The sequence below is a fragment of the Trifolium pratense genome, linkage group LG2 (genome assembly GCF_020283565.1).
Source record: "Trifolium pratense cultivar HEN17-A07 linkage group LG2, ARS_RC_1.1, whole genome shotgun sequence".
Classification (NCBI taxonomy): Eukaryota; Viridiplantae; Streptophyta; class Magnoliopsida; order Fabales; family Fabaceae; genus Trifolium; species Trifolium pratense.
In genome coordinates this window covers 32,215,344-32,231,695 of record NC_060060.1, presented here as the reverse complement: position 1 = coordinate 32,231,695, position 16,352 = coordinate 32,215,344, and the positions used below count along the sequence as shown (strand labels likewise).

The 16,352-nt window shown below is 34.3% G+C and overlaps 1 protein-coding gene across 1 annotated transcript; it reads right to left on the bottom strand.

The window, feature by feature from the left end:
* Positions 1 to 891: 891 nt before the first annotated feature.
* On the bottom strand, positions 892 to 15,971 carry LOC123910516 (methionine S-methyltransferase-like). The gene is made up of 13 exons (XM_045961647.1): positions 15,908 to 15,971; positions 15,593 to 15,845; positions 15,081 to 15,274; positions 14,803 to 15,009; positions 10,156 to 10,251; positions 9,686 to 9,874; positions 9,423 to 9,611; positions 9,093 to 9,329; positions 7,714 to 7,848; positions 5,893 to 6,213; positions 5,608 to 5,787; positions 1,494 to 2,462; positions 892 to 1,379 (listed from the first exon to the last, which is right to left on the bottom strand). Exons 2-13 carry the CDS (start codon positions 15,828 to 15,830, stop codon positions 1,056 to 1,058), a joined length of 3,279 nt encoding a protein of 1,092 aa, XP_045817603.1. The 5' UTR covers positions 15,831 to 15,845; positions 15,908 to 15,971; the 3' UTR covers positions 892 to 1,055.
* Positions 15,972 to 16,352: the final 381 nt, after the last annotated feature.

The window sequence follows — 16,352 nt, the reverse complement described above, 5'->3', positions numbered from 1 at the left end:
AAGCGCTTTTAGAATCACCATTGTTTAAGCTTCATCAAATGTTGCATCATTTGGTTTTTGTTGCCTCTTTCTTCTAATTCCAGCAACAACAATTCCTTTAATTAAGCTGTAAATTTAATATTAAAAATTTACAACACCACCAAACAATCTTCAATTTGAATAAAAAATCTTCAACAATCTTCAATTTGGTGTATCTCCCTCATAAGACTCTCCACCGCCACAATCAAGTCGATTTCAATAGCCAACAACCTGATTTTAATACGGCGGTTGTTGAGTTCGGTTCAATATGGATCTGTTAAGCAAGCTGCTTGGTTGGGAGGTCAGTTCAATATGATGTTTTCTCTCCCCACCCCCATGAATCTTTTATCCCCCTGAGTTTCCAATTTTGCCCTTGAAAAAACTTCGGTTCGTAGAAACCGAAGTTTTTTTTTGCCTTGAAAACAAATTTCGGTTTCTAAAAACCGAAATTTACTCTGAATTTGCACTAGAAAAAATTCGGTTTCTGCGAACCGAATTTTTCACAAGGGCAAAATTGGAATATTGGGGGTATAAAAGAAACAGGGGGGGCCGAAGAGAAAACATCGTTCAATATTAGTTTTAACAAGCTGCTTGGTTGGGAGGTTGGTTCAATATTAGTTTTAACAGATCCACTAATTTTAATAGATTACTAACTAAAAGCGGTGTTATGGAGAAATAGAGAAGAGGAGAAAGACCGTAAAATAGAAGTGGGAGAAAAGAGAGAGAGAAAAAAATTGTTGGAGTGAAGAGAGAATTGTGATGGATTAATAACATTCAGAAAAATCATATAAATGGTGCATTAATGGGTTCTTATCCTGTGCAATGTTGTGCAATGTTGCACAGGTTAGAAAAACCCATTTACAATTACATAAGTTTAACTTGCAACTTTTATATTTTTCATGACATAAATAATAGAAGATTAATTGGACGGTTTAGATTAGTGTCAAGTCAAATGGGTCACTCAGCCCATTTTAATGCAATGGGTAGATAAGAATTTGCATAAATATATGTGTGAGTGTGTGCCAATGACACAGGTTCTAATCTAGTGCAACTTCTCTAAATTTTTGTATACAATCCAGCGCTTTCTTGAAATCATTTTCTTCAAGTGCAATATTGAAGCGACAATATCCAGGAATTCCAGTCCAAGAGCCACTATTGATGCATAAACCAGTGGCTTCGAGAATGGCATTCCTAATATTTGAGTCGTTGAGCGTTATTTCCATAGTGCCATTTCCTTGGCTGTCTTCGCCTTTTGATGAAATCTTTAGCTTAATAGTCTTTTTGAGATAGGCAGAGGGTTTGGCCACAACAGAAACTCCGGCACACGATTCAAGCACATCCCACCCACTCTTCTCAAGTGCCTAAGCAGAAAAAATATTAAGCATTCTTTTAAGGAAAGAAAAATATTACAACCATAAAAAACAAACCAGTTAAAATAAAATTCAAACAGAAATGTTTAGAAGATCAGAAATTACCTCCTTCAAGCACTTGAACCTACTTCTCAAAATCTGTGTGTGTTCAACAATAGCATCTGATAGAATTGATGATTTCTGCTCTCTAAGCTCCAGCAACTTCTTTGCAGCATATCTAACAGTACTGTGAGGTTTACTTAATCCCGGATAACTATAAAATGTGTCAACCAAAACCGACTGGTTAAGAATAAGAAACCCAAATCTGAGAACACCATTGAGCATCTTAAGAGACAATCCTCCGAGAAGAGACACGCAGAACGATGGCTTGAATGAAGAATTCAGCTTAGCCAAACACCCCTCCAAGTCCCAGCCACCCCACCCTTCACAGTCAAATTCCAAACCAGAGGATGAAGTATCAATTATAACTCTTGCACCAAATCTAGCACAAGTGCTCAAAATCTCCCCTATCTCCTTGTTGCTATAAACTAAGCCAGTGGGGTTGATTGTAGGTCCAGAGATATACACCCATGGATTTTTCACAGTGCCAAGGACTCCAGTGAGTGTCTTTTCTGTGAACTTAAAACCAACACTGGCATCAGTAGGAACTGTCACTATGTCAGCTTTCAAAAATGTAGCAGAAGAAACATAGTTCCCATTTGATCCAGCTGGAAAACAGAGGGTGCCACCTTCTTTAGTGCAGCAGAGGACCAGTTTATTGAAAAGAGCTTTTGAATTGTCAGCATATATATATTCCGTGCTGCTACCGGTTGGAAAACCATAGTTGCTTTTGACGAACTTTTTTATGCTTGTGGTGACATCAATTTCAGACTCAGACATGTTTTGTCGAGCAAAACTTTCAAAAATAGCAGCCTTAACAGGAGAAGGAATAGGCAAATAGATCTGATCAACGTCCATGTGGACCAGGGAGCCATTCTCTACCCCGTCAATTGCTAGCTCAGCATTATTAAGGACAGATACGGCTGATTTAGCAAATCCTATCATATCAACTGATTTGACATTTTCACAGCTTCTCTGGAGGACAGAAGTTAAATTTGAAGTAATGAGAAAACTAACCATGGGAATCAACTAATTCATCTACATGTCATAAATAGCTATACAGAAGATATGTGTTAATTTTCATAACTTTCACAGCATACTTCCCCTAATAAGGAAGAGGGGCTTTGGTGCAAAGGTTGGAGTTATTGTCATGTGAGTTGGAGGTCACACGTTGGAGTCGTGGAATCAATCTTTTACAAATATAAGGTAAGGTTGTATTCATTAGATCCACAGTGGATCCAACTTGTCCCTGAATCCTGTCATAGCAGGAACTTCTTAGCACCAGGTTGCTGTTTTCGACCCCCTTATAGCAATAATAAGGAATTTGTAAATCATAGTAACCGATGCTGTTTCCAGTTGTCAATCTTACACATTGTCCAGGTCCCATAAATTTTACAATAATCAAGGCATGTAACTTAACATCAGAAGTATTGCACATGCCTCAACCTAGATCGCATTCACTGATGTTGTAGATGATAATAGGGTTTACTAAGAAGTCCCACATCGGTTGCAAGATGGCCTGAATATATGTTTATAAAATAGAGGCAATCTCACCTTACAAGTCGGTTTTGTAGGGTTGGGCTAGGCTCAACTCTCAATTCTAAGAGGGTTAATAGGTGTTTTTGCCCCTGCAATTTGGGCGAGTTTTGTTTTACCCCTGTAATTCAAAGATTCCCTAATTTTTAACTACTGATCACACATGTTGGCAGGCTTACTTGTCATTCATTTTTTATTTACTTTTAAATCCACCTAGATATTTATTTAATAAAACAAAAAACAAAAAAAATGTACATGTGGATTTATAACTTTTTAAATCTCTCTTCTTGATTAATGATTTTTATTTTATTTTTTTATTAAGAAGTTATAAATATCCAAGTGGATTTAAAAGTAAATAAAAAACAAAAAAAATGACAAGTAGGCATGCCACATCAACAAAATGTACAATCATATACCAACATGTGTGGTTAGGGGTTAAAAAGAGAGAAGTTTTTAATTACAGGGGGTGAAGCAAAAAAAATACAGTAAAATTTACCTAGGTGTAAAGCAAAACTCGCCCAAATGACAGGAGGCAAAACACCTATTAACCCGTGATAATATTTTCCCAATTATCCCAGCAGTTTCTAATGTCTTAAAAGAACAAAGTCAGTAGTATGTGTTGGGTTTTTATATTAGCTACATTTTGCAAAAGCCAACTCTAGCCAGATGCTGGACAAAATGCTGTAGCATTATCGTACAACGCTGGACAAAATGCTGTAGCATTATCGTACAACATTGTCTGCTCTGTTTTGCGCAGAATTTTTATATCATATCTTTGGAAGATATGTTTCAGATATAATTTTTGTGCTTATCTAACAAACCAAGACGTGCCTTATCCCACAAGTATCTGAAGGCGGTTTATGTGTTATTATTTGATACAAAAATATAGCGTGATATATTTTTGAATTTAATCAAATATTGTTTTGGAGTAAATCTTTATTGAAGAATTATTTTGAAGTAAATCTTGTGAGTTGGTCAATGAAGATTCCAGCTGTTTATTTGAAGCCTTGCTCTCCAAGTTTCTGGAAGGTTGTTTATGTATTATTTAAAACAAAAATATAACATGTTATATTTTTGCGTGAAACAAAAAATTGGTTATATTTTTGAAATTAATTTAGGGCTGACCGCAATTCCTACAACTGTGTTTGTCTGAAGACCTAGCTTGCACATCAAGACAATTGAAGACTATATATATGTGAAGCCTCAAGCCTATACAACTCGTGTGTTCTAAACCGTGTTTACAAAAGTGTGAGTTTTTAGGGTTTAGAGTTTTGTGTTAATTGTGAGCCTTTCTTGTGTCACTTTGATGCAAGTTTAGGACTGTGTCTTGGTTGTTAATTGTAAACTACTCCTAAGTTTTGAAGCACGAAGTTAGTGTGTGTGTTTCACTCGAGAGCTTTTAAGCGCGAGTGGAATCTAGTTTCTTAGGAGGTTATCTCCATCTTGATCGTTATTAAGTTGACAGCAACACAGTACGTGTTGTTAGAGGGAATTTGGGACGGGGTCTCATTATCTAGGAGGTTCCTAGGTAGGATTGCACGAGTAGTGTCTAGGCGAGAAGTCAAGTACCGGGTGTTGGTCGAGGGCTTTGAACTAGAACTATTATAGTGGATTCATTCCTGGATTGGTATCCCCGGAGTAGGTGACGTTGCACTGAACTGGGTTAACAAACGATCTGTGTTATTTATTTTCCTTGCTATTTATCGCTTTATTATATTCAGTACTTAAGTTGCTGCAGCACATGCTGCAGCATCTCGTGTAGCATCTCGTGTAGCATTGTGTTCACTGCGTGCCAGATTTTAGTATGGTATGCAACCTAGGATGTCCAACATAAACTAATATATTGTTTTGCCCAACTATTCTAGCAGTTTCTAAAGTCGTAGAGAACAATGACAGTAAGGTATGGAACCTGGGTTGAGCAACATCAACTACATTGCTCACGCATCAACCTAGATCATAATGTCGTAGATAATATTTTCCTAACTGTCCCCCACTGTTTCTAACGTCTTAGAGAACAATGTCAGTATGGTATGTGAGTAAAATAAGATTAGGATCCATGGGATTGAGATGCCATATCAAACCTTGTAAGTAAGGATCCGATTTTCAACCCACCCCACAACCAACTTTGTCTTGTCATGGCCAGTCCTCCCTCAGAAGCACGTGCATATGATTTATATGCTCCAGCTTGAGGGGGAGTGTTTAAAATAAGATTAGGGTCCATGTAAATAGGGATTGAGATATCACATCTTATCTTGTAAATACTAAGGGCAAAATACTTTTGTAATTGTCTTAATTATTTCTTTTAAGCCTATATAAAAACTCTCGTTTCTTTTAAAGCATATATAAAAAGTCTTCGTTGTGCGGTTCAAAACACACGGTTTCACCTTATGCCTTTATATGTTTCTCATTCAGCAGTATGGAACCGGAGTCATCCTCTTATCCTACTGAAGCAGATAATAACAATCCGATTGGTTCATTATTAACGAAATTCAGACCCTAAACTCATGTTATGTACAAAAAAAAAAAAAAATCAAAATTTCAGCCTAAAAGAAAATGGAAAGGACAAGCAGGCAGACAGACCAACCTCGGAAGGTGCACGCCTGCAAGCCAGCTGAAAAGCAAGAAGCTCGTGAAAAATACAGCCGTAATAGTACTGACTGATTAATGCAGTATTGCCTTCTAGTAACTCAACAGTTTTGGACAATGCATTGAAGAGGGACTCTTCTTCTGAAATGACAAAAGCTACTTCTAAATCTGGATAAACCTGGAAAACATGCATGTCGGTGCCATTAATAAGAAATTGATCAAAATCAGAACAGAAGCCTACCATACAGTTTAAGTGAAAAAATAAGTTAATATGGAATATTACCTTGTTCTTTACCAGTCCGCAAATAATTGCCACATGAGAGGGTAGAGGACTTCCTGAAAGATACTTCAGGACCCCATTTGATCCCGGAAGGCTAGATAGCTCAAAGTGATCTGACATGTCCAAGAAAAGACGAGATCCAACATCTCGTGTTGTATCTAAGAGGTGCACAAAAGCTGAACTAGTAACAGCCTCAAAAATAGCAATTCCAGTCACCACCACTTGAGGCTTCAATTTCTTTATTAGTTCTATCATTAAGTCTGATTGCCGAGGGGCTTCTATTACCGTTATTGTATCATCTAAAGAGTCAACAGTTCCCATATTCTGCTAGAAAGATAAAAACTTGTTAGGTACATGCAACAATCTAATAAAATTGGTAAGAAATGAAAATTAAATGCACGGGAAATATTTAGTTATAGTTTATATATAACTTCCAGCAATCCTCACAACAGAGAAATACAACACACTTAATATGAAAATTATAAAGAAAAGGATAAAAAAGATAAGGATGCACTAGGAATTCGAGAGCCTGGTCTCTCCCAACCAACCAGTCTCCCATTGCAACAATGTAAATATATGCCCTTGCTGTGAGCTGATATGTATCCAGTTGTGGGAAAGAGGAAAACCTATGATTCCGCTGATTAGGATTTAGTTACGTTGATTAGGATTTATTGTTTTATTTATTTTAAATAAGTTAGTTCAATATTGTTAGGATAAGATTAAGAGTTAGAACAAATTATTCTATTATCTTTAGGATTAGTATCTTTTAAATTTAAATGAATAGTAAATATAGGATAAGTTAGTTATTAACCTAGTTTAATTAGAATTTCTATTGTAAGCCTATTTAAAGGCATTGAGATTTCGAATGATAATAACTGTCAGATTTTATATTGGGCCTAACTCATCCTCACAAAACCGGCTTGTAAAGTGAGGGTTGCCCAAGCTATATAAACGTTACACAGGCCATATTTCTTAGCTGTGGGACTAAATCCACCCCTTCACACCCAACACAATGAAGGTGTTGGAGGCTGCAATGAAGGCAACCCAAATGCCGCAATTAGGCGGATGGGGGCGAACCGCAATGAAGGCGGAATATCCAACAATAACCAATCAAATAATTATTATCAAAAGTTAACTTGTGAATTCAAGAAGAGACTCTGTCTAGGACGAGCCCGCTTCTGTCTTCATTATAGGTCGAAAGAAAGGTTCTCCCGCGTCTAAGACCGTGTTAACCGATCCAAGACCAAGGGACCATAACATGAGCAAAAATCAAATCTATAAAAACTTGTTTCGCCAAGTTATAAGACCCGCTTTGTTGTATGGAACCAAAGCACTGGAGACTAAACCATGGAGAGTGGTCCAATAGTTAAAGGCAGGGGGGATAAGAAAAACTACAGGCTGAATCCGCAAGATTGATTTAGAGATAAATATTTTATCTTTGGTTCAAATATATGATATGATTTTATGAAATTGATTGATCCATGCAGCTGATCCCACCTAAAGGGAAAAGATTTGGTTGCTGTTTCTGTAGTATATATGCTTTTGAAACATTGGATTCCTTACATTTAAAACTGATGGTATGATTTTCTCCTGTACTGTGTCACAACTATTAATTTGATTTAGTAGTAGGCCTCCAATCACAAGGACCTATGTTAGGAAGAAGCCTAAAAATACAACTATGCTTGGGGTAGACATTATATAATAATTAGTAGGCAGTTTATTTAATTATTATTAAATATTATGTGTTGTAATTGCTATGTAACTGCTGTAGGATATTATAGTAATTGCATAATAATCAAAAGAACACTGGCATGACATTCATACCTCAAGTGCCAAAGATGTTAACCACTGCCTAGGTAAATGTCGAGTCAGATGTTCATCAACAATTGCAAGCCGAGGTGAGAACAAGCGAAGAGCATTCTCAATAGCCGCATTCCTTGAAGGAAAAATGACAACATTCTTGCACATGATTTCAAAAGATGATGTCAATGTTGAGTAGAATGGTTTACATGTAACAGATTATCAACAAAATTAAACTTAAGTAGAGCACTGCATATATTTTTACTTTTATAAATAAGATATTAGTAATAATAATCTATGGAAAGCATTTGTACCCATTTGACAAAGCAAGTACAGATATAAATCACAATGCAGGTTGCCAGATAATTAACTCATCCAATAATAGAAAGATTTCTGATGGTGAAAATCCTGCCATTCAAATGAATGATGGATAAGGGTTACTTTAAGTGGGAGGCATCTAGAGTCTACCAAGAGACTCTAGAAATAAAACCGTTTTCTTCTAGTTTTTTACATTTCACTTTTTTATTACTATTTTGTTTGTGAATAACATCTGTTTTTTAAAGACAAATTCACATGAACTACCGCCAACAACATATCCCATATTTCTTAGATTTTGTGCTTATATTTAAGAGATGTAGAATCAGAAGAGCATGTAGAATTATACAGGATGTAAGCTACACCTTAGATGACAACTGGTTCTACTGACATAATGGTGTATGGGAAGAGTCTGGACAGGGTTCTAACAAGGAGAAGAGAAGGATTGAGACGAGAATGAGTTGAATGCGGTATATGGTTTGGACGTTTGGTCCTTTGGGTGTAATAAACCCAGAAAGAAAACTTCTTGATAATTATGAATTTAAGATTCAGGAAAAAATCTGCTAATCAACAGCTGAGGCGAATTTTTTAGTAATGCAGGTTAAAAGGCCTTTCAGGTTACATGACTTCCAGAAGCTACAACACCCACAGAAAATATGCATTCCAGAGAAAGTAAGTTAGAACAAAATAACCTCCAAATTGTACTCTCTGACTCTTCCTGACCCAAGCTCATTATGGATGTTTGAGACTTGTGAATAAAATACCAGAATGTCTTAAATAGCAGATCTGGCCTAATGACATAACCAGAAGAAATTTTTGAAAATTATAAAAGTAACTCTGCTACTTAATATTGACTTTTCTCCTGCTCTTGAAACACATACTACCTGATTCATTCATTAGTGTGTGGAATTTTGTTTGGCTGCAATAAAGAACTATACTGACATACCTACTACCTAATGGAGATATTTACGGTAGACCTTACAACAAACATAAAACTTAATGACACGTCATCTTATGATAGATGCATAAGATGATTTATACACATAGTGTAGCATGGCTATATATTATATAGTACTGGTTCTTCTTACACTGGCAGTGACTGGAATATGGTGATAAGTCTTCAAAAATCCAGCAATAAGATTGCGGAAGCGTTTGCTTCCGGCAGGTGGCTCATACGGAAAATAGGAATCATCTTTTAGAATGCTTGCAAGATAAGCAAGAAAAGGAATTTTCTCATCAGCAACAGAATCATCCTCAAAAGACAAATCTAGAGAACTGCTGCTCTCTTGAAATCCATTTTTTAGAAACTCAAATATAACTTTAACCTGCAAGTATCAAATTACACTGTGCTTCAAAATTACTTCAAGGCAACAAATATTCTTGTAAGGAATTGACAGACTTTTAGTGAAGCACCCCACCTGGTTAGGTTGACGAAGCTGACAACTGTAAACTGATAGAGCATGGGAAATGCTTCCACCAGACTTTCCATAAGCCCAAGCTGTCCGTGCACAAATAGGCTGATCTCCAGAAAGTCCCATAAAGAACTCAAATCGGTGCGGGCTGTTCTTCTCAATTTCAACTAAGGCTGCAATGTCTGTGTCGCCAGCCTGTACCAGTACATCTCAATAAGATTACACTTTCACTGGAGAAACACTATCTTGTAAAACATATTATTACTAGCCTGAATAATTTTAGTTTGCCAAAGCTTTGTAATGCGAAAACCCCGGCGTTCAAACAATCGTTTGCAAACAGCTTGACCTGGGCGGCCTCCCATATTAAAGATCATAATTCCATTTGGTTTGATTACTGATATCCCTTCTTCAACTGCCCTGGCAATTAAACCTAACCCAAACTGGTCCTCCACAAAACCCTACACACAACAAAAGAAAAAATAAACATGAAAATGCATTATTTATGTCATAAATAGGCTCGAGATTGCCAAGATCAGTGAATAAGGGGAAAATTGTGTAAGTGATAAATAAAATAAATAAATAAAAGTTATTTTTGAGCTTCACACATAGAAATTATAAAATGAATATGAATGCTTCTGCTACGCCTACAAGTCTATGATCCATGCAAAAAAAGTATATGAGGAAACGGCATAGCTAGTGGAATGCTAGTAACATATTAAAAAGATAAGATTGCATTTACCTGAAGTGCACAATAATTACTCAAAGAATGAAGGAATTCCTCACTTGCATTTTCTGTTATCATTTTAGTCATTGCATCTGGATTTGGATTAAGAATCTGCACGGGGTCCAGCCACAAGGATACATATTAATCAAATGATTAAGATAAAACATCAGATAAACACAAATCATCAAGAAGTTTGTGATATACCATATAAGAATACTTCAAATACTTAGAGAGAAAGGGAAAAAAATAAAATTCTGTAAAACTGAAAATGATTGTATGGATTAATTATTTGAGATATAGGACCAATTTGTGTTAATAACAAAAATGATTTTGATATAAAATAATCACTAGATTGTTTTTCAGAGGTCTTTAAGAAAAACACAAGCTAATTTGTGTTTGTTTCTAGTCATAAAAAAATTTAAAAAAATCTTTTAAAAAAAATGAAATTGTTTTCTACAAAATTATTTGGCAAAATTGCTCCTGTAGTCCCTTAATTTCAAGTAACAATTTGGTCATTTATCTTTTTTCACGTCAGTTTTGTCCTTTTTGGTCTTTCATCCATATTTGTATATGGTTTTTTAAGCTTTAAATCTATGGTTTTCTTTTGGGGCATAACATATATTTATGATTGAGAAAGCATAGAGAAACAAAATCATAGATTTGAAGCCTGAAATTCATATCTGAACTAGAAAAAAGGACTAAAACGTCATGAAAAAAAGATAAAGGACTAAAATGTTTCCTGAAATTAAGTTAAGGGACTACGAGTTGAATTTTGCCAAATAATTTTCAAGAAAATCACAGGTGATATATGTGTGTTTATAAAAATTAAAAATTTCCATATTTTTATAAATTAATATGTATTAGTAATATTTCAAAATAGTTAAATTTTATTAAAAATTATTAACACAGAACTCAAATATTTATATACATTTTTCATCTTTGTATTGCAATTTTTTGGATTTGCGTATAGAAGATTCAAATCCAATGTGCATGGATGCTATTGCTAAGTGTATGCTTTCGCCAACTACAATATAAATATTTATTGTCTGGATGTTATTATCTTCCTGTGTGTATGATTTGTTAGCCAGAGCCTGTCATTGGTAACATGAATTTTGAGGTGTAGTTCATCATCACTGGGTGTAATCTTGTATAATATATATTACTAATGATGATTCTTTATCACTACAGACAGCTTCCACTAAAACCGAGGTCGAGTTACCTCACACACTGGGCCTGTTTACTTTGAGATAACATTTTATGTTCTTACTTTTAATTGCTAAACCACCACCTTGTTTTCAATCCATTTTTTGTTTGAAAACAAGTTGGTGAGTTTGTAAAATAAACAGAACAGGAAACACATTGAATACAAGGTAGTGGTTTTGTAATTAAAAGTGAAAACAATAAAGGAAAACATAAAATGTTTTCTCAATATGTCGATATTTACTTGCATTTTAAACAGTACATTATACATTAAAATCAAGTTGTTTGGTGATGTAACAATTAATTTTGAAATGGTATCAAATGTTGTATACTTGCACACATTATGAGAACTTTTGACACAATTAGATTAACGAAATTTAGGGTCTGTTTGGTTTGACAAAAAAATTTGTTTTTACTTTGGATTGCAAAACTTTCCCCTTGTTTTCACTTTGTTTCCTGACTTCAAATATTTGCAAAATGTTTGCTTTTAACAATTGTTTTCACCATGTATGTATAAATGTTTGAACACAAGAAAAGAGTGCAAACAAGGGACAATTTTGCAAATAAAAGAAGAAAAAATAGTTTCTCAAACTAAATAGGCCCCAAGATTGCAACATTTTCTTAAGGGAAAAATAGCAAGAGCTGGTTCGGTTGGGTAAACTCTCTAAGCCAAGCCAGGTTGTGTTAACCCCAAATCTAGTATGTGTACTATGGGGACTCGAAGTACTATTCTTATGATGCTACCATAACTTGTCATTATACACCATGCACTAGGTGGAAGTTCCTTATCTCCTTCAAGGGAAAAGTGAAACTTCTTTTGGGAGGTGGTGGGGGGTGGGGAGGGGGGGTGAGTGGGGGGGGGGGGGGGGGGGGGGGGGGGGCTACGGGTGGAGGGAGATATTATATTACCAGGATGATAGGACACCAAGGTTTCGTCATGAATATCGAGGCCTAACTCATTGACCATGCCTTTGCAAAATGATAATTAATTTTAGGATTTGGTTGCAACCAATGGGCCTTTAGAGATAAATATGACGAGGGTTATAGTCATTTAATACAAAAATAAAAAATCGTAGTTGGTGATTGGTGGGTTGTGGAGGAAGAATAGAGGTTACTAATGATGCAAAACATGAGGAAAAGATCAGCAGGTTCCATGGAATCTTTGGGTTGCTAATCTTGGTTACTAGTCATTCCACCCGTGCGATGCACGGGTAAATTATGGATAATCGTTTTTTTTTGGGTACATTATGCATAATCATATTTCACTATATAAATAACAATAATAATGATCTTGATTATTGTTTTTTATTAGAATAATTATCAAAATTTGAAATAGCAACATAAAAATCAAATAGTGAGATCTTAATGTTCATAAATATTTAGTAAAAAAAAAATGTTCATCAATATATATAAATATATTGGTAAACAAAATATTATAAACCTAATAACGTACTCACGTGGGCACACAAAGAGGGGCCACTCACATTTATCTTATTTACGATGAAACGCTTATTATTTTTTACTAAAAATAATTATATTCATTTATTAAAATTGATAGAATAAATTGATGTAATATAAATTCAAAGAAGGGTCCAATCAATTATTGGAGAACTCTGGATTTATATTTCAAAACTTAAATAAAAAAAATTGGCAAAAGTCAAATTTCATATTCATAACTTATAAGGTTAAAATATATACAAATACTCCAACCGTCCCAAATTATCAAGAAACAATTTTTATTGATTATGGAAAAGATAAGAGATAGAGAGTAAATTAAAAGCAGTTTGGATTTAATTTCATGAGAATAAGTAAAAAGAAATCCTGAAAAATATAAATGTTTGTGTTTTTCTTTTATAATTTAGGACAATTTTTTTTTCCCTTATATTTTAGGACGGATGGAGTACTACTCATAATTAACAACATCTTCTTAAACATATTAGTTGATTAATTAACTTGACATCCATGAGTACACGGTAAGCACAAACACATTCACATAAAAAATGGTTTAAATTAAAAAGTATTCCGGGTATAAGCATTCCTATGTACAGTAATAGAAGAAAAGGATAAATAAATTTTTCATCCATATAAAATTAACAAATTTTGATCGCTGTTCTTACAAAAAAAAATAAAAAAATAATTTGTTTTCATCTTTAAAATAATTTCTAATGGATAAAATTTTGACATATTTTTTATATATTTTTCAACATAGTATGAAATTATATATGTTTAATATAATATATTGACATATCTTGAATAAAAAAGGTCAAAACATTGACATTAAGATGAACATAAATTGGTGATTAGAAACTAAAAATTAAAATGTACTGAAAAAAAAAAGACTAAAAAAAAAGTAAATTTTTAGAGGATGAAAACATATGATTTTGTTTTATAGAGAGAAAAACTAAAATTTACTAATTTTATAAGGATGAAAAATATATTTAACTTTAAAAAAAAATTAGAATAATTTTTTAATTTTTTTTAAAAGAACAGGAAAATATCGATTTGTTTCATGGGATCTAAAAGGTGGCTATTAATTGTATTGGAAAGATTAATACTACAAGGGGGAATATTATTTGCCATTAAAAAAAATACTACAATGTATCAAAAATATAAAAAATACTACAAAAGGGGAATGAATGTGTATGAGATATGAAGTAGAAGATATGAGAAGTAGTTTAGACGGAATTAATTGCAGTATTGGAATTTGAAATTTTGCAAGGTGTTAATATTGGCAATTAATTAGTTATTAATTAATTAGAAAAATATGGGCAGAAGATTTAGGCGGACTATTATGGAAGTTTAGGAGGGAAAACATGTTTTGTGTTTTAATATATAAAGGATGTGCATCAATGGATATTGACCTCACTGTTGACTTTTAACAGCACATGAACACCACAAACTTGAAAGGGGCATGTGCATCACTTGGAGAAAAAGATAAGGGAGGTCAATGTTCATTTTAAAACCAGAGGGGGTTTGATAGTTGTCATTTAGAGATACCTCAAGGGAGGTGGTTGCAATTCTCCCTAAAAGTGCTTAAAATAAACATCGCTGGAGAAGAAAGTATGGTTATGAAATCCCATATGTCAATCATTTTAAACTTTAACCCCCGAAAGCATTTGTTGAGTTCCCACATTGGCTACAGAAATGGCTAAAGGTGTCCTAATGCCCAAATTCTAAGAGCATTGATTCCCCCACACAATCATGCAAACAATTAAGTCATCTTGAAGGTGACCATGGAATTTTGCAAGTGTTGTAGGCATACATTGTATTGCTTCAAGCCCAAAGGACTTTTATGCTAAGGGACATGCTAGATATAAAATCATATGTGCATTATTACTTAATGGTTTAAACATTTGAGAGAATTGGTTCAAACTTTAAAGAAACTTGCACATGGTAATTATAAATATTTCAAGTATAATAACCTGCATAATCTGTGAGTACGTGTGATAGTTCTGGAATTACCTGAGGAATACATCCTACAATTCTTTCAAGTTGAATTCCATTTTCTCTGCAATAAGATAGAAGATCAGATTCGTGAAACTCTACCCTATCCAACAAAGTTTTCTTCTCCTCGTCATAGATGGGCTGGCCGTTTTCATCTAAAGCATTCAAGTATAGATTTATCCAGGAAATTTTTACTGCTCTAGGATTGATATCAAGGCCATAAACCTGCAGAAATAATTTGTGTTAGCATAGAAAATGGGTAAGGATTGAAAAGGAAACACGTTGTTGAAGGAAACCTTGGAAGGTAACCACTTCTCAGCAATGGCAATGGATATCCATCCATTTCCACAACCTAACTCAGTAACAGTTCTGTCCTTGAAAATGGAGTCCGGGTGTCTATTAATCCCTTCGTAAAAAGTAAAGGACCAGTCTTCAGGGAGAAAAATGCTAGGAATGACCATCATAGTCAATTTATTTCTCCCTTGGTAACCTGCATTAGGTTTAATAAGTCAGTTTTTAGACACCGGAAAAAATTCATTCATTGTGGAAACTAGAAAGCTACAATTAACATTGATAAAGATTTGGGGGAAGGGAGAGAACTAGTAAATCAACAACATATTAATTAAGCTTTTTGCACACAATTTTCCCAACATTTTAGCGTTTTAATATAAATTACAGCATCCGAATCTATATCTATTGTGTGTGTGTGAGAGAGAGAAAGAGAGAGAGTCAACGAGTGTTTCATTCACCATTCTCATTGCAAAGAATGGGACGATCAAAAGAAATCAAATCATAAGTAAATAAATACCCTCGTATTGATCCAATAAGATGTCTTCGATGCGAAAATGGTAGGTCTGAAAGCATCGATCGCAGGAGTCCTTGGTGGGAAAACGGTTCTGAAGGTGGGAAAGGAAGATCCGAGCCTGGGAACGGGTTTCGGGATCTTCAAGGCCCTCCAGCAAGGATCGGAGGGCGGCATAGGCAGAGTCGCCAGATTGCTTGCACTGCTCAAGGAACTCATCCACCGTCGGCGTCGTCCATCCCATTTTCCTAAACTTGCGCTGAGAATGAAAGAAAAGCCAGAACAAGAAGATAACAGAATATAATGACTAGTGAAGCTCACCTTCAAGAAGAGAGTTACCTCATGTTAAATATACGCATTCTTTTCTTTTCCTTTTTGACAGAGAAAAATAGGCATTCTGTTCTTTGACAAAAAATAAATCATTGCTAATAAATAAATAAATATGTAAATGTTATAAAGATTTTTTCGTCGCTAATAACTATAAATTTCACAAAGGAGGATAAGCGGAGTGTCCGGTGTTTGAACCTCGGTTCCTACATTTATAATGTCATGTCTCTATCAACTGAACTAAACTAATGGGAAAAAATGTTATAAAGATTTTAGATTTATATAAAAATAATTAATGAAATAAAAAAAAAGGTTAATTATTTGTTACACTTTGCACGTAAAACAATATTATTATTATCAACAAAAAAACATAATGTTATTTTTGTATTAATTGTGATGTAAAATTTTGTATTTTTTTTTTGCACGTATAAGTCAGGAA